Source organism: Podarcis tiliguerta (genome assembly GCF_965153285.1).
Source record: "Podarcis tiliguerta genome assembly, chromosome: 9".
Taxonomy (NCBI): Eukaryota; Metazoa; Chordata; class Lepidosauria; order Squamata; family Lacertidae; genus Podarcis; species Podarcis tiliguerta.
The window spans coordinates 16,453,601-16,472,142 of record NC_139542.1 but is presented as its reverse complement, the minus strand read 5'-3'; the positions used below and the strand labels follow the sequence as shown (position 1 = coordinate 16,472,142).

General features: G+C 45.7%; 1 protein-coding gene across 8 annotated transcripts in view; it reads right to left on the bottom strand.

Moving 5' to 3' along the window:
* The window catches only part of CCSER1 (coiled-coil serine rich protein 1), a 697,013-nt gene that overhangs the window by 566,438 nt on the left and 112,033 nt on the right, over nt 1-18,542 (bottom strand). For all 8 annotated transcript variants that reach the window (XR_014501817.1, XM_083398305.1, XM_083398308.1 and 5 more), the window contains 2 exons: nt 4,154-5,546; nt 2,019-2,206 (listed from right to left, as the gene is read on the bottom strand). Coding sequence is in view for 7 of the 8 variants with exons in the window: in XM_083398305.1 (XP_083254431.1) it covers nt 2,019-2,206; nt 4,154-5,504 (1,539 nt within the window). In the remaining variant the exon portion in view is untranslated. The remainder of the gene's footprint in view (nt 1-2,018; nt 2,207-4,153; nt 5,547-18,542) is intronic.

Genomic DNA, 18,542 nt, shown 5'->3' with positions numbered 1-18,542 from the left:
GTATTCTGTTGTTGTTGTTGTTGTATTACCCACTATATTCCAATGCCATTCCAGAAAAGATTTTGTACCTCTTGTCAGGCACTGGTCTTAGGGTAACTCACAAGGTCTCTCTTTTTGCCCTAGCTTCAATGGAAATCCAGGAAAGAACTATTAATCAGATTGCAGTTGGCTGCTTTCGAGGTGCTCTTATTTAACCATAATATTTTTAAATAACTAATGTTTTTATCTGTATTAAACTTCACCCTTACAGTATGTAAGGTTTATATATAAGGTAAAGGTAAAGGGACCCCTGACCATTGGGTCCAGTCGTGGCCGACTCTGGGGTTGCGGCACTCATCTCGCTTTATTGGCCGAGGGAGCCGGTGTACAGCTTCCGGGTCATGTGGCCAGCATGACTAAGCCACTTCTGGCAAACCAGAGCAGCACACAGAAATCCCGTTTACCTTCCCGCCGGAGTGGTACCTATTTATCTACTTGCATTTTGACGTGCTTTCGAACTGCTAGGTTGGCAGGAAAGGTTTATATATGTTACATGTGATTTACGTTGTATCGTTATGATGTAGGTTTTTATATGGTTCTAGGTGGCAATATGATTTTGTGCAGTATTTCATACTGTTGGTTCTTGTATTGTACCTATTTATCTGATATGTGAATGGCCCATGGCCCAAGCATTAATAACCTACTACTATTGCTACATTGACCACATTCACCCTGAGGTCCGTGGGAGAGTTGGAACGTTAAAACGCAATCATTAAAACAACTTAAAACAACTTACAACCACAGAAATAAGGTGAGACCTAAAAATATATACCCCTTAAGTGTCAAAAACATCTTCAGTATTCACCAGAAGCTGTACAGTGATGTTGCCAGATGAGCCACTGTGGGGAAGGAGTGCCACAAAACTTAGGGGCTGCCACAAAGAAGGCCCTCTCCACCCACACACACACACACACACACACACACTGTCTCTGAGTGCAGAGGAGCTACCAACAAGGTCCCCTCTGCCAATCTTAGCACCCAAGAGGGTCTGTAGGGAAAGTGGCAGACTTTCAGGTATTTGGGGTCTGAGTCATTTAGTGCCTTGAATTGGGCCGGGAAATTAACTGGGAGCCAGTGCAGCTGGGAGATCGAGAGGGAACCCCAGCTAGTAATCTGACTGCTTTATTTTGAACCCACTGATGTTTCTGTGTTGGCTTCAAGGTAAAGCATAGAGCGCAGTACAGTAACGCAATCTGGAAGTTACCAGAGAATGGAGTATCTTGGCTGAGTTGTCTCTGCCCGGCAGAGCTGTCTCTTAGCAAACTAGGCAGAGCTGAAAAAACACGCTCCTAGTCAGCAAGGGTGACAGTGTTGAATCCATGAGCATCCCCAAGTTCTGATCCTGCTCCTTCCAGGGGAGCGCAACCCCTTTCCAAGGTCGACCGCCTTCCCACCTCCCATATGTGAGAACTCAGAGCATGTAGCACCTCTGTCTGTTTGAACTAAGCATGGTTGCACTATTGGCTAGATGGGTCCCTTACTGGCCTTTCAGCCTTGACGAATGTGGCACCTTGTTCAATACCCCATGCACCTTTCTGTGTGGCACATGTACCTGTTAAAGGAATAAAGAAGACGAATCTGATCTCATGTGGTGTGTTCCCCAGCTTCACACTCCTATTCAGGAAATTGGGCAGGTGGTCCACAGACAGAGTCAGGCTCAGAGCTGGAGCAGAGCCAGTTACAGTGGCAAAATCAACTTTGGAGCTGGCAGCATTATAACCTGAAGGGATGGTAGCCCAAAACATGCATAGCAAACAAAGACAAAGGGAGTTCACAACCTCCTTACAGATTTCCACCTGTATTTTACGTCTTGTGAAAATTTCATTGAGCACTACCTCACCCTGCCATTCCTTTGTAAACTTCAATACCACATTAGCTGTCACTTTCCCCACTTCCCATTTGTCACTAAGAAAAAGAGGGAAAGAAGCAATGATCACCTGAAGAAAATGTCCCCAAATGCTAAAGTACTGCAAACCTACCATGCTGTTCATTTTAGATGAGGAAGACCCCGTTCTCTGCTTTCTCAAGCTGTTCATTTCTTCTGGGTTTCCATCCTTTGGTTTCAAGATCATCCGGCTGCTCCCAGCAGTGCCTTCTGAAGAGGATCTCAGGCGTTTTTCTATGAATCTTCCTTCTCGGTATGGGCTAAAACTACTAGCAAGATTCACTGTGGGATGGGGGGGGGGAGGGGAGAGATGCAGTCAGCACACATGCCACAAAAGCTATTGAACATTTCTTTAACTCAGAGCCATGTTACTCTGAAGTAAGTTAGCTGTGGTAGGTTGAATCTTTGACTGAGGCCCACAGCACTGCATTCTGACAAGAAATGTACAGGAGGGACACCAATACATGCTGAAGGATTGGGTGAATTGGCCAATTATATAATTCACTTCCTGAGAAGGCAACAAGAAGCAAGAGGGGTTGTACTGGTCCCAGGGTTTGGTCTGACGGCACGTGAGGCTGCCATCTTGTTGAAGCTAAGCAGGTCTGGGTCTGGCCAGTTCCTGGATGGGTGACCCCTAGAAACACCCATGTATGCCTCCTTGGGTTCCATGATGGAAGATAATCAGACGAATGTCCATGGTTCAGTGAGAACAGCTGTAGCTCAGTGGTAATGCATCTACTTCTTGTGCAGAAGGTCCCAGGTTCAATCCCCAGCTTCCCTGGTCTCTAACCCTGGATAGCTACTGCCATTCAGCTGGTGGATAAGGCAACTTCCTCTGTTCCTCCCTAAGCGATGTATAAATGTAAGAAAATAAAGTATTGCAAAAACCTTTCCCTCCCCTCAGTGAATTTTGTAAAATGCTAGTAAATCAAGCAAATGCTTCTTTAAATTCTACACATTAATATTCATAAAATATGCCTGTACAGTGGTGCCTCGCAAGACGAAATTAATTCGTTCTGCGAGTTTTTTCGTTTTGCGAAGCACCGCTGTGTATTGACGGTTTCCCATAGGAATGCACTGGCGGTTTTAAAAACAAGGCGCAAGACGTTTCGTCTTGCGAAGCAAGCCCATAGGGAAATCCGTCTTGCGAAGCAACTCAGAAAACGAAAAACTCTTTCGTCTTGCGAGTTTTTCGTCTTCCGAGTCATTCGTCTTGCGAGGTACCACTGTATCTTGACAGGAACTGGTAACATAATGGACTCCAGTGATAATCAGGAGAAAGGGGTAATGCAAACTCAGAGCATCTTAGAGACAGAAAGAGAGGCAGGAGAGAAGGAAGAAATGTGCAGAGCAGAAAATGTCCACTCTGGTGAAAGCCATAGGAATAGTAATTTACTTCCCCTCCCATGCTCCCCCTAAGTATTTTGTCTTATTTTGAATGTGTACCCTTCAACACGAGATCAGAGGTAGGGAACCGGCAACCGTCCAGATGGTACAGGTCTACAACTCCCAGCAGCCTCCCCAACCATTCACCATGCTGGCTTGGGCTGGCAAGAGCTGGAGTCCAACAGCACCTGGAAGGCTACAGGTTCTCCACCCAAGCATTGCACAATAATTTTGTCCATCTGGGCCCTGGGCTGCAAATCAGCCTTTCTATAATATTGATCCACTACTCTGTGCCATTTCAAAAGTGCCAACTCTTCCAGGGCCCTAATAGTGGAAGTTACCATAATTCCTTCATTTGACATTTCTCCGGGAACTTTAGCCCACAGACACCAAAGGCCTAGACGACAGCCCCTAGCTGAGTGCCATTAAAATATAACGTATTTTTTGCCCTACAGGACGCACTTTTTCCCCTCTCAAAATGAAGGGGATATGTGTGTGCATCCTATGGGGTGAATGCAGGCTTTCGCTGAAGCCTGGAGAGCGAGAGGGGTCGCTCTCCAGGCTTCAGGAAGCTATCCGCAAGCCTTGGGAGCCAGTGGGAGTTCCCGCCGGGCTCCCTAGGCTTGCGGATAGCAGCCTGTTCAGGGGGCTGGGGTCGGGGGAAGCTCAGGCTTCCCTCACCCCAGCCCCGCGCCTGGGGGGGGGGATAATTTTTTTTCTTTATTTCCCCCCCAAAAAACTAGGTGCACCCTATGGGCCGGTGCGCCCTATGGGGCAAAAAATACGGTACTTCAAACTTCCACCCAGTTATATAGGAGACAACAGAAAAGTTATTATTTGTACCTTTTATTTCATATGCTTGCTGGGCTTGAAAAGGCTGCGGTTCTGAAGACAAAGGAATAATCTTCGACTCAATTACTGGGATGGTTTCTCTAATATGTTCCGGTGCTTTAACTTCTTGTTGGTCTCTAGGTAGTCCCTGTGCTTTGGGGGAACATTCAGTTACTTCCCCCTGGTTTAAGACAAAGGGTTTTAACTGTGCTTCAGCTCCTGAGTTTGCTTCTTCGGGATGGCTGGTCTGTTTAGCAGGAAGCTCTTGCAAGAATACTTTTGCATGGTTTCGATTAGAATCGAGGGTTTCAGATATGGCACTATTTTCATTGAGCAGTCCATTTCTGGCCCTGTGACTTCTGGGCGATAGAACAGCACAATGAGGAACACTTTCTGCATGATCCATCTTCCTTAAAAGAACAGGAGGAGGAAGAGGAGGAGCAGTGGCAGCAGCAGCAGCAGTAATGGGATTGAGGAAGATTTGAGAGGTAGAAACATTGTGGGCAAAGGCTTCCCCGTGCAAATTACCGCAGTTGGGCAGTCCGTCGACCTCCGAGACGGAATCTTCTGTCAGTGCTAGAAACTCGGAAGGCGTCTGGACCGTGGTCAGGTCAGCAGAGAGCAGCGGCGACTGCAAAGAGCTGCCTGCACATTCTATTATGTCAGCAGAACATGGGGAAGAAGACTTCGCCGACACAGGCTCGCTTTCAACACTGGGCTTAATGTCCAACAAGCAAGAAGATGGCTGCACGCAGGAAATGGACTGGCTTTGAGGGACTGGCTTTGAAAACCTGTAGTGTGTCGAGAAGGATTTGGGGAGAAGTTTCCTTGAGGAATGTTTAACAGAAGCCCTGCTTTGGTCCTCTGCAAAGCCAGAGTCGTCCCCTTCATTCTTCCCAGACCTTATGCAATTTATGAAGACGTTTTTATTGGTTGAGGGCTCCCTCCCCTTCTCAAAGTCCTCCGTCAAAGACCTGGTGATCTTCTTGCTCCGAGAACTCCCAAAGCCGACCGAATGCCTCCCTCTGTGCTTCACGTGCTCCTCCAAACCGAGCTTCTGCAAAGTGCCGTGGCCAGACTGAGCACCGTTCGAAATGCCCACGTTCTGCCCTGGAGAATCGGCTTTGGGTTCGCTCCCCTTCTTGTGATGGTGGAAGCTGATGGAAGGCGTGCGGAAGAGGCTCCTGCGCTTGCCGGTGCTACCTGAGCTGGAGTTGGTGCTGGATGGAGAAGAGCTGTGGACACCAACGGTATTGCTAGAAGTTGGGGAAGACGGGAGGGAATCGTGCCGCCGGCTAATACTTCTCCTGAATATTGGCAGCCGGGACACAATGATCGAACGCCTCGATCCTGAGTCCCCCATCAGGACCTCAATTCCTTGGCCAGGATCAGCCTACGTTAAAATCTGTATGAGTGGAGAAGAGGAGACGTGTTACTATTGCTTTAGGTCTCAGGAGAAGACAGCAAAATTCAGATACTGTGGAACCTCAGAAGCTTGAAACTTGTATGCTTTGGCTCCCAAATGATCAAAAACCAGGAGTGTTCCGGTTTTCGAACAATTTTCGGAAGCTGAATGTATGACGTGGCTTCCGATTGCTTGCAGGAAGCTCCTGCAGCCAATCAGAAGCCGCGCCTTGGTTCTCGAACTGTTCCGGGAGTCGAACAGACTTCCAGAACGGATTGAATTCGAGAACCAAGGGACGACTGTATGCAGATATTACCCCTAAAAAGTATGTCTACAGTTAACGTAGTGTTTCTCAAACTTTGGTCACCAGGTGTTGTTGGACTATAACTCCCATCATCCCTAGCTAGCAGCACCAGTGGTCAATGACAATGGGCCTTGTAGTCCAACAACAGTAGGCAACCCAAGTTTGAGAAACACTGAGTTAACTTTACATATCAGTCAAAACAAACAAAAAATGAGCAGCTATCCATGGAGAACTGAATAAGCAATGGAGAGACCCCAGCTTTCTGGTTCTCTTGAGCAGCTTTTGCCAACCAGGCTCCCCTCCAGATGCTTTGTGCTGTTTGCCCAGTTGTGTTGGGTGTTGCTGATGGGACTTGTAGTCCAAAACTTCAGCAGGCAGTGCCTGGTTTGCAAAGTCTGCTTTAGAGCCATTTGCACTTTTTCAATGGGTCTATAGAAGACAGAACCCATAAGGGAGTTATTGAGGAAACCAGGCAAACCAGGCTCTATAAAGTTAAATGGTGTGCGTCTCTACCTAAGTACTGTAAGTTCATTTTTCATCTCGCCCCTGAGAGCTGCTCCCCAGCCAGCATTGAATTCTAACAAGTACATCTGAATACAGATTAATCAAACTGATGTTTTGAAAAAGAAAACAAAATATGCAACTAGGAAATCTTCCCAATCTTTCTAATAAAGCAATTTATTTTACAAGGGTTCTTTAAAAAAAAGAAAAAAATAAAATCTGCTTTTCAACTACTCATTCCAAACATACCACCACAATTTGTCATGATATTAAATCCACCTTCAGATAAGGCTTGCTTTATCCCTTGTACAACAGGGCTTTTGCAGCGCACATTTAAATGAACATTAATTCTTTACATGCTCAAGCTATCTATTTACTCTCTTCGATTGTCTAAACAAACCACAGGTTGATGAGGATGACAGAGCGAAACCACAGGTCAAAGAAAATGACAGAACTATTACCTCAGAATAAATGCCCATGTAAACAAACCCAACGATCTTCAAAGTCAATTCTAAATCTGAGAACTAAAGCCAGAAATAAGCTGTATAACATATTGTCTACCAAGCCAAACTTACCGCACCAGTCATGTATGGAGGCCACCAGGGCTCAATAAACTTCCTGTTTTTGATACCTCCCTAGGACTGCAAAACTACAGACATTGCCAAGTGAATGATGGGCCACAGTACATGTCTGGTGGGCTGTCTCGACTGGCTGAATAAAAGCTGTGAAGGCCAGCTTTAAAAACATAATTTATGTTGCACGCCAACACAATCTCCACAGCAGTGAGAGATTTCAGGGTTCCAGGCGCTTACCCAGGGTTCATGTTTCCTTTGGAAATGAGACACAGAGGAGACTGTGGTGTCTTTATGATATATGGTTTGTTTACACATGTATACAACCTGAGCACAGCACTCCAAGAGGGTCCTGCTTCTCCCATAGGCTCAGTCCTGGGTTCAAGCAGACATCTGACATCTTGCCTGTTGTCCTGCAGCTTGCTTTGTTCTCCCAGTCACACAACTCCTAACTTTGCACTAGGCAGCCACCTAGATTGCTTCTCCATTACATCACCACTTACTGACTGAAAACCTCTTCCTAGAGCACACCGGGCAAACTGCAGTCCTGAAACTCTGCTACTCACCTTTGCTCTTCTACCTGATTCTGAGCTCACCCATTCCCCAGCTGGCACAGATTCTCTGCTTTGTTAATCACCCATCTCCCTGCCCCCCCTTTTCTTTTCTTTTTTTGCTTAATGACTCTGGCCATTATCAGGCTGGCCTGGACATGGGAAGCTGAGCCCAGCTATTAAGGGTCTGACTTCCAGTTTATTTCTCCAAGCATTGATTAAATTTCAGCAGTTGCTAAATCCAGGCACCCACAAACTCTGCAACCAAAAACACATAACAATAATATCCAACCCAAACCACCACAGCTAAAAAGATGAAATTGCCTTGATAATCACACATAAGCTTTGGCGTCTGTTTATTTCCCACTGAAGAAATTAACTTTATGTTAGGTCTTTTCATATTCCAATTTCCCATCATTATTTGTCATTTTTATGGTGGTTTTCACTGTGCACAGTGCTTTGCAATTCTCATCTTAAATATCCTCATTTTAAAAAGCTCCTAAGAGGAGGCTAGAACCAGCGAGACGCTGGCATCCCAAGGATCACCCAGGGAGCTTCCCAGCTAAGTAAGGATTTGAATGAGCACGAGACACTAACCAACACCCCAAAAGCGACTCATTTATTTACTGCAAGAGTGTACCCCCGACCCCCCGGATGAACAATTGCTAATTCGAACGTAATCATTTTTCCACAGCCTTTTTCATTTCACGAATTTCATCTTGTAACTTTTGCTAAAATCAAACTGCAGCATTTCAGCTTCGAAAGAGATGGGTGTTTGCTGTGCATCAGATAATCAGCAATCATGTAGCTGTTTCAAGCCTTCCGTGCACTTCATAGGTTATTTCTGTGGACCTTACAAAAGCACTGATCTCAGGCGAGGGCAGGCCAGGCTACGGGAGAGTAGAGCTCTGATGGTGCTTCAGTAAGCATAAAACTAAGACTGAACTCTGTACACTCCTGACCGAGAATCGACACGACTCCCTCCCTGCTGGACTTCAGCCACTTGACAAACACTTTCCTGTTTCAGTAGACATTTCAAGGCAGCTTTCTGTTTCTATGATGAATTAAGGGTGCTGAGAGTTATTAGGTGACCCCTGTTCCCCAGAGCGGTTTAACATCCCCTCTTCACAGGGAAAAGTAGCTGTGTGAGCCACTAACAACTTTCAGCACCCATAGCAAGCTACAGTTCCCAGAATTCTGTGGAGGAAGCAACGACTGGTTGGTACCATATTGCTTTATGGTGTGAACATAACAGCAGAGACTTTGCATCAGAGGAAGGGAAGGGAAAGAGAGATGGAGAAACGGAAGGATGCTGATCAAGAGCTTGGGGAGAGTTCTGGATTTAACAGCCAAAACATTAACCTGTGTTTATCCCTATCAAAACTGGTGGGGAACCGGGACCCTGGAGCAAATACTGGGTCTTCCAATGGTCCTGGAAGGACCCACCAGCATTGCTGCCTGCCCTAGGATATTCAACATAGCCCAGTACAAGCCGCAGTTTTGATTTCTAATGCCCCAAGCGATGTTACATTTAGGTACTCTAGGATTTTGCTAGACCCCCCACTGCAACCTGGAGTCAGCCTTAATGCGTGAAATAACGATGGGATATCGAGCTTCATAGACATGCGCTCACATGAGACCACCTAAAATGGAGTCTTGCCTGAGGGATAACCTGAACCAGGGGCTTGCCAGCTCTTATGATATACAGTGGTACCTCAGGTTACAAACACCTCGGGTTACGAACACTTCGGGTTACAGACTCCGCTAACCCGGAAGTAGTACCTCAGGTTAAGAACTTTGCCCCAGGATGAGAACAGAAATCGTGTGCAAGCGGCGCAGCAGCAGCCAGAGGCTCCATTAGCTATAGTGGTACCTCAGGTTAAGAACGGTTTCAGGTTAAGAACCGACCACCGGAACAAATTAAGTTCATAACCAGAGGTACCACTGGACTGCATCAGCTCTCCCACTCATGCTACATTCCTGGTTGAAAAAAGCACCCCAAAATGCTGCTTTTTCAGCAAAAAAAAGAAAAAAAAAGGCCACAGAAGATTTCTTTCTTTCTTTTAACTGCTGACACTGCCGGTTTTAATTCAGCATACGCAAGACACCGTGGATTCCCTCTGGTGTTTTTTTTTTAAAGGACATAATTATTTTTACGCATACAGAACCAGAAGTCGGAATCACAGCCCCGAGGGGAAAGAAAACTCCAACCTTCGTCAGGACTTATGAGCGCACCGTGTCATGTTACGTCCTACAGGAACGTAACGCTAGGAAGGATGATCCTCAGAGGTCTCTATTCCACTCATAAAATAAGAGGCTGCCTGTGCTGGCAAAGCACTTTGCATAGAAGATTTTACTCTTCTAATGAATTGTCCATATGTTGAGACAGAGCTGCACACATTTTATGGAGGATAAACACCATCTATCAGGAACGCAGACAAAAGAAGAGCCAGGAGAGGGAAAACATGCTCTCTCCTTGTAAGTTACAAACATGCACACAAGTGATCTCAGATAACTGTGTTCCCAACTTTTCCACTAAGTTTCTTGAGGGCCAAGCAACATGAGGGCCAAGCACCGTATTCAGAAATATCATATGCCACCTCCTAACACTGCCTGTACCACAGGAAATGCAGATGCAACACAGCATCAAAATGTCTCTGCCAGTAGAATGCTAGAGTGTCAGGGGAAGAAAAACCTCTAATGCGGCCTCTTCCCTGACACGCTACTTTTCTACATCCAGACAGGTTTTTATGTGGGAAACGTTCCAGTATGTGATTCCTTCACTTGTATTTTGAGGTAGTACAATCCAGAAAGAGCAAGACCACACAATACACAGGCCAATGCTGGAGACACTGTTGCTCCCACAGAACATTTTTGAAATAGACTGTTCCATTGCTTTGAAATCCAGAAAGCATGCTTTCATACAGACATTACAAATACTTAATTTGTGTGTGATGTAACGTCTCTTTGACAAATGCAAAGCTTTTTCAATGTTCAAGCTGATCACACTTGCAACACACACACACACACACACACACACACACACGAAAACAAAACCCCAGTACAACCCATTCAAAATTGTCTTTTTGAATGCCACACTTGGCAGGTCACCTGCAGTATAAGGTGAGAATTCAGTGCACACCAGCAAGCATTGCACATAGTGAGAAAATAAGCAGTGTACCTGTTAAAATAGGTATAGTTGAAGGCTATGCACTAGGGAGGTAATGAAAGGTAAGGCTTGCAGGAGTCAAAACTTTGCTCCCTCCTGATATTTGTATTGACAAAGGGCCATTTTCCTGACACTGAAATAGACAGGGAAGTTTCTGCTCACATGGACATCTAGTTGTACAGCACAGCCCTCAGTCAGGACAAACGTATCTTCACAACGAGAAGCATCTTTTTCAGCTAACCATCATTATTATACTGTCAATCACCATGGTGCAATAGAAACTGGTGACTTTGCCCTGGAGAGCTTTAGCAAGATACTAGGACATATCCCAGCCCAATCCTCAGTGGGAAGAAAGGATTCGCTGAGGAGCTGGAGCCGCCATCATTATATCCCACTTCCTCTGCCCTAGGTTAAGTTGGGAGGTCCCTAGCAATGGTGGTGGCAGAAGAAGGAACATGTCCCCCCACACCCCCAAAGATTTTGCATGAGCTCACTAGGAGGCCATAGAAAGCACTGATTCTGCACATGCATTTCCTTGAAGCATAGGCAAAAGTTTGAGTCCCTTTGGGGCACACAAAGGAAATTCTTGCATCCCTACTTGGAATGTATAGTCACACATAACAGGCTGTATGCTGGGGGTTTTTTGGGGGGGGGGAATCTCAAATTCTGGGCTGTGACCATTGAATTATTTTTGAGGGATCTCACCTCAAAATGCTAGTCACAAGGATAAAGCAGACCATTTTTGAATCACACACAGATGTGTGTTTCCTTGATCCTGCATTAAATGTCTGTAAATCCCGATCTATGCGCTTCCTTCTAATAAGCAGACAGTGTCAGGATTTACAAAGATCAAGAATGGGTAAAGCAATTTTGAAGCTTCAGATGAAAGGCGAAGGCTGGAAATGGCGGCTAATCTTTAAAAAACCCCACTGGTGATGTTTGAATAAAGCCTGAGGTGGATTCTATTGAGGTTTCAGCTTCGTTGGCAGCAAAACACAAAGTTGATTCTCTTCCCACCATCCACCGCTCCCACTTTTATAGAACTTTAAACTAAAGAAAACAAGCTTTCAAAAGTCATCAAAAGCAAACAAGCATTTGATTATAATGTTGTTTGATCACTTAAGAACAGGTTGCACAGCAATGTTTCAGTGCTGGAGAAAGTAAGCCGAAGGTAGTCAATGCAGGTACTCCCCAGGTGTTCTCGGACTGCAACTCCCATCATTCCCAGCTGATGGCTGATCAACCCACCAGGCTACCATTATTCAACCCCATGAAATCCAGATGTTTGCTACAGAGAGCTGATGTGCTGCAGGAAAAGCTCCCACAGAAGCTGAAGTCAGGCAACTTCTACAGGTCCACCATCCGTGGAGGAAGCAACACGGGGCCATTGCGAAATAGATATATACCTTCAGAATTATGAGATAATAACATTTCCCAAACTCCAAATAGAATATTACGCATTTCTTCCCCTCCCGGACCTCCACCATGTTATTCAGCTATCTCCAAAATGGTAAAGAAAAATGAGCAAAAGGAGCAGCTCACGGAGGGAACTGAATATCCAGTTATTTTTCATCCTCAGTTGCCATGTAGATGCATTGGACAGTGAATTCGTCACCCATTTGTCTTTTCTGTATTACACATCCCAGCTATCCTTTAGCAATCCAAGACAGATGGAAGGGAGAATGGAAATCTCTCTCCATTCTAGTAGGAAGCAAAGGAACGTGCATAATACAGCAGATAATGCCATCGGCTCTGCTTTTATCATCAGACAAGCGATCCCGACAGAATCTCTCTGGGAAGACCTTCAGTGTTTCTCACGAAAACTGGAAAAATGACTTGGCTGAATGAGCAGAAAGCTGAACCCAGCTTGCTCCGTTTGCCGCTGGGAAGAAATATGAGGATGATGCAGTGGCAAGAAGGGTTGGTTTCCCTTGCTCCCAGAGCTCTAAAAACAGATGCCCCAACTGGTGCATAAGAAACCATCTGAAAACAGGATGTGAACACTTTCCTACTTTGTTGACATCCTTTGAACAAAGAAAGCAGTCAGGATGGAAGGCAGCCATCAGGTGGGAAAGTCCCAGATGACTGACCCTTGCCACCTACATGGTTGTCTCAAACATACCTGCTCTGGTCAGACCTCACCTGGAGTACTGTGTCCAGTTCTGGGCACCACAGTTCAAGAAGGACACTGACAAACTGGAACATGTCCAGAGAAGGGCAACCAAAATGGTCAAAGGCCTAGAAACGATGCCTTATGAGGAACGGCTAAGGGAGCTGGGCATGTTTAGCCTGGAGAAGAGGAGGTTAAGGGGTGATATGATAGCCATGTTCAAATATATAAAAGGATGTCACATAGAGGAGGGAGAAAGGTTGTTTTCTGCTGCTCCAGAGTAGCGGACACGGAGCAATGGATCCAAACTACAAGAAAGAAGATTCCACCTAAACATTAGGAAGAACTTCCTGACAGTAAGAGCTGTTCGGCAGTGGAATTTGCTGCCAAGGAGTGTGGTGGAGTCTCCTTCTTTGGAGGTCTTTAAGCAGAGGCTTGACAACCATATGTCAGGAGTGCTCTGATGGTGTTTCCTGCTTGGCAGGGGGTTGGACTCGATGGCCCTTGTGGTCTCTTCCTACTCTATGATTCTATGATTCTATAATATCTCAATAAAAATTATTTCAGCACACCAGAACCTACAAAGGTAGTTGGCATGAAAATCGATTTCTGTCTTGAATTTGCTTCTTCTAGAATAAAGAACAACGAAACTGAAATTGAACTTGCAATAAAATTGAAATGCTAACACTGAACCAATATATTTTTTAAACAAATTAAAAGGTTTTCTAGGTCGCCTCCTGTTATGGGTCCTGAAAGTAACAGCACTTTAAATCCCCATGCCAACACATGGGATACCCAAAGGAATGTTTATTTTTTTAAAAAATTATATTAAATTTGTATACTGCCTTTCACCTGAAGATCCTAGGGTGGTTCCCTTCCAGTCTTTGGTTCCTTACTCACCATTGTTTATCCTACATTATCCTCTTTCCTTCCATCTTATACCTGGCAGCCTCTTATGGCCAATAATACCAATGTCTGGCTGCTCTCCCACTTCTGAGTCTTTCCCGCATCACTCCAGAGGGCTGGTGGCCAATCTCAACAGCACCCTCATAAAAGCCTGGATTGTTTACATCAGGTGCAAGGACATGTTGAAGAATGTTACCTGGACGTGTACAGCTCCGGAACTGAACTGTGGGAACTGTCTTAGGCTGATCTCAGACTTCAAACTGTGAAGATGTAAGCAGAGGGTCTGGTGGCCTACGAGACTGTTAAATCTGTAACCATTACGCTTAATGCCAACATTAAAAGACTTATCTTTTAAAAAATAAATAAATTACAACAAGCCATCCTCCCTACAGTCACCCAAACTGAATACAGTTAGTTCAAGTTAAGTGATGTTTAAGTTTTAAGTTTAAGTTTTAAGACTGTGAAGCCACTTCTGGGATCAAGGATTCCTAAGGGTCGAGAGACAAGCATCTTTTTATTTCATTCCTTTGTCTTTACAGAACTGCGATGCCCTTTTCTCAAAGTGGCAAAGACTTTGCTTTTTTCACTGCAGCAGATAGAAGGCAATGGACCACGGGCACCAACTCTAATCTCATTATGTCCATTGTACGTACAGGTTTCAATACTGCCCACAAATTATTTAAGCAATGGATCTGATTCCCTAGTCACTCTGGGTTTTTTATTGGATAAAGGGACAAAAGCAGCTAAAGTGCATTGTTTAATTCATTAATTTCTCTGACAGGCAGCATTTCAGAAGGGCCCTTAATTGTCTGTGTTTGCGGCTAAGGGGCGGGGGAGAAGAGGCTGATTTTGATCAGGCCATTGTGATGATGATACTGGAAGCATCTACAGAAAGACAAATAATGAGCAAAACACAGTATTTTTTAAAGAGCATTTAATTGCTGAGTATGATTAATGAAGGATTATACGCTGCTGATCTCTTAGCGCTCAGTCTGAGCACAATACAATGTTAAATTAATGTAAATGGGTGCAAAACAAATGAACAATATATAGTTTCTCCACCTGGTTAGCAATTTCAGATGTTATTCATACAAAAATCATTCCCTTTTCAGTTTCTATACAAGAAGAAACCAAATGCAATTGCTATAGGGAAATAAATTAAAGTGCTTTATTTATTATTAGTGGGCAATATCTTTTCTGCTTAAGAAGGGTAGTTCTATCACCCTCAGACAGCATTGCCAGCACAGGGACCACTGGTACTGCTACCAGAGCATACACGTGGGTGAAGAATATGCAAAAATGGCAAATCTAGGGTGCAACCACATGTGGAATGTTGTGTAAAGTTCTGGTTGCCTCATCTCAAAAAGGAGATTGTGGAGCTGGAAAAGGTTCAGAAAAGAGCACCCATAATGATCAAGGAGATGGAGTGACTCCCCTAAGAAAAAAAACTACAGCATTTGGGGCACATTAAGTTTGGCGCAGGTGGTGCTGTGGGTTAAACCACAGAGCCTAGGACTTGGTGATCAGAAGGTCAGCGGTTCGAATCCCCGCGACGGGGTGAGCTCCCATTGCTCAGTCCCAGCTCCTGCCAACCTAGTAGTTCGAAAGCACGTCAAAGTGCAAGTAGATAAATAGGTACCACTCTGGCAGGAAGGTAAACGCCATTTCCGTGTGCTGTTCTGCTTCACCAGAAGTGGTTTAGTCATGCTGGCCACATGATCCGGAAGCTGTACGCCGGCTCCCTCGGCCAGTAAAGCGAGATGAGCGCCACAACCCCGGAGTCGGCCACGACTGGACCTAATGGTCAGGGGTCCCTTTACCTTTAACTTTGAATAAAAGGTAAGAGGAGGCATGGCTGAAGTTTATAAAATTCAGCATGGCATAGAGCATGGCTAGGCAAACTAAAGCCTGGGGGCCGGATCTGGCCCAATTGCCTTTTAAATCTGGCCCACGGATGGTCCAGGAATCAGCACGTTTTTACATGAGTAGAATGTGTCCTTTTATTTAAACTGCATCTCTGGGTTATTTTGGGGGCATAGGAATTCGTATTGGGTTTTTTTCAAAAATATAGTCCGGCCCCCCACAAGGTCTGAGGGACAGTGGAAAGGAAAGTACATTGAATTGTTAAGCTATGGAATTCGCTGCCACAGGTGAGAATGATGCCCCCCCCCCAACCTGGATGGCTTTAACAGAGCATTAGACAAATTAATGGAGGTAAAGGCAATCCATGATGGCTGTGCTCTGCCTACATGGTCAGAGGCTGCATGTTTCTGAATTCCAGGTGCTGAGAACAGCAGGAGTGTGGACAGCTCTGGCGCTTGGCTCCTGCTTCCAGGCTTCCCACAGGCATCTGGTTGGACAGGATGTCAGGACAGGATGCTGGACTAAGAAGCTACCTTATATCAAGTAAGGTCATTGGTCTATCTAACCTCAGTACTGAACACACTGACTGGCAGAGTCTCTCCAGGGCTTCAGACAAGGCTTTTCCCCAAGAAGCTTGGGACCTCCTGCACACAAAGCATTTCCTCTACCACTGAGCTGCGGCTCTTTGAATAATAATAATAATAATAATAATAATAATAATAATAATAATAATTTATTATTTATACCCCGCCCATCTGGCTGGGTCTCCCCAGCCACTCTGGGCAGCTTCCAACCGAATATAAAAAAACAATACAGCGTCAGACATTGAAATCTTCCCTAAACAGTTCCCTAAATCAGTTGTCTTTTAAAAGTAAAATAGTTGTTTAATGCCTTGACATCTGCTGGGAGGGCGTTCCACAGCGCAGGAGCCAATACCGAGAAGGCCCTCTGCCTGGTTCCCTGTAACTTCGCTTCTCACAGCAATGGAACCGCCAGAAGGCCCTCGGCACTGGACCTCAGTGTCCGGGCTGGATGATGGGGGTGGAGACGCTCCTTCAGGTATACAGGACCAAGGCTGTTTAGGAGTTTAAAGGTCAGCACCAAGACTTTGAATTGTGCTCGGAAACGTACTGGCAGCCATTGAAGATATTTATATGGTCTCGGTGGCCACTCCCAGTCACCAGTCTAGCAGCCACATTCTGGATTAATTGCAGTTTTTGGGTCACCTTCAAAGGTAGCCCCATGTAGAGTGCATTGCAGTAGTCCAAGCGGGAGATAACTAAAGCATGCACCACTCTGGCAAGACAGTCAAAGTTGTCAAAGTCTGGCTGAAGCTCCTTGTGCTGGCGAGCCACAAATGCAGTCTGCGCACCTACCATATTTTTCGCTCTATAAGACTCACTTTTCCCCTCCTAAAAAGTAAGGGGAAATGTTTGTGCGTCTTATGGAGCGAATGCAGGCTTCGCGCAGCTAAGCCAGAAGCCAGAACAGTGAGAGGGAGCTCTGCGCAGCGCTCCCTCTCGCTGTTCTAGCTTCTGGCTTAGCCACACGAAGCCTCCGCAGGGCAGCGGGAAGCCTTCATCTCGCTGCCCTGTGGAGGCTTCACACAGCTATCCCTGGCTTTTGTGGGAGGTGGGGGAAGGGACAGAGCGTGCGGCTCTGTCCCTTCCCCCACCTCCCGCAAAAGCCCGCAAGAGCCGCGCTCCCTTTAAAGAGTGCGCGGCTCTTGCGGGAGGTCGGGGAAAGCCAGGAGGCTTGCTTTCGCTGAAGCCAGGAGAGCAAGCGGGATCGGTGCGCACCAATCCCGCTAGCTCTCCTGGCTTCAGGGATAGCCCCGCAAAGCCTCCTGAGTGAAGAAGGAGGAGCGCTCCCTCTTCGCTCAGGAGGCTTCTTATTTCTTGTTTTCCTCCCCTAAAAAATAGGTGCGTCTTATGGTCGGGTGCGTCTTATAGAGCAAAAAATACGGTACATCATTTTAGATGCAAGGCAAAGCAGATACTCTGCAACTGAGCTACGGCCAACCAGTGACATGACGCAGATATCACGTACATGTCATTTCACAGCAGGGATTGTTAATCAGGTGCCCTCAAGGAGTTCTGGGGAGCACTGAGTTGATGCAGGCTGCTTTGCAGTGTAACATAAACAAAACAGGTAGCAAGAGGTGATGAGGGGCTTAGGGTGAGCATGTAAAAGGCCTTTCCGACCCAGTTCCCCCTTACTACAGGCCAGATCAGAACCTATGCTAAGTCTCCTACCTGGGCAGTGAATCACCGAAGTGGGGAAACCCATTCAAAATGTCTTTTTTTCCCTATCCCCCCCCCCCCAAAGTTATCCCTATTTATTTTCCCTGAGTCTGTAAACATGTACACTCGCATGGGAAAACAGTGATAGTTCAAGAAACCAATTTCCATTATGCTCTATGGAGCTGCTGCAGAGTCTCCCCTGTATAAGTAACCTAATTATTCAAATCCATTTGTCAGTCGGTGTAAATCCCCTCTCCATCAATCTCAGCACTTCAATATTCCTGATGAATTCCATACCTCCCAAACATTATTGTTTAAAAATGAAATAACAAATACATAATTTGGACAAATGTGTATTAAAGCAGGAGAAACGTTTCAAGGGCATACAACATCCCTCGCCCACTTTGCAATAAGAGTTCTCTGATTTTGTTTCCTGGCTGGGGAAAGTGCATGCTTATTTGTACGTTGTCAAACAAATCAATCCACTATTACTCCATGCGTGCTGCTGAGCGGAGCTGCCTCCGGGTGCCAGAGCATGTCACAGAGTTGCTAACAAAGAAGATGTGAAGGAAGCTTCCTCTTGCCAAGACATAAATGGACAGATTGGCCCAGAACTCGCAAAATCAGAGCTTTACGCTGCTGGGAGGCTGAGTGCAGCCACATCCACAACTCCAAGTCCCACATTGGCAAGGGGCTTCCCAAAGCCTGGTACGTGTCACAACAGCCAGCCAGTAATCACGCCATTCAAAGATGAAGTTAATAGCAAAAAACACGATT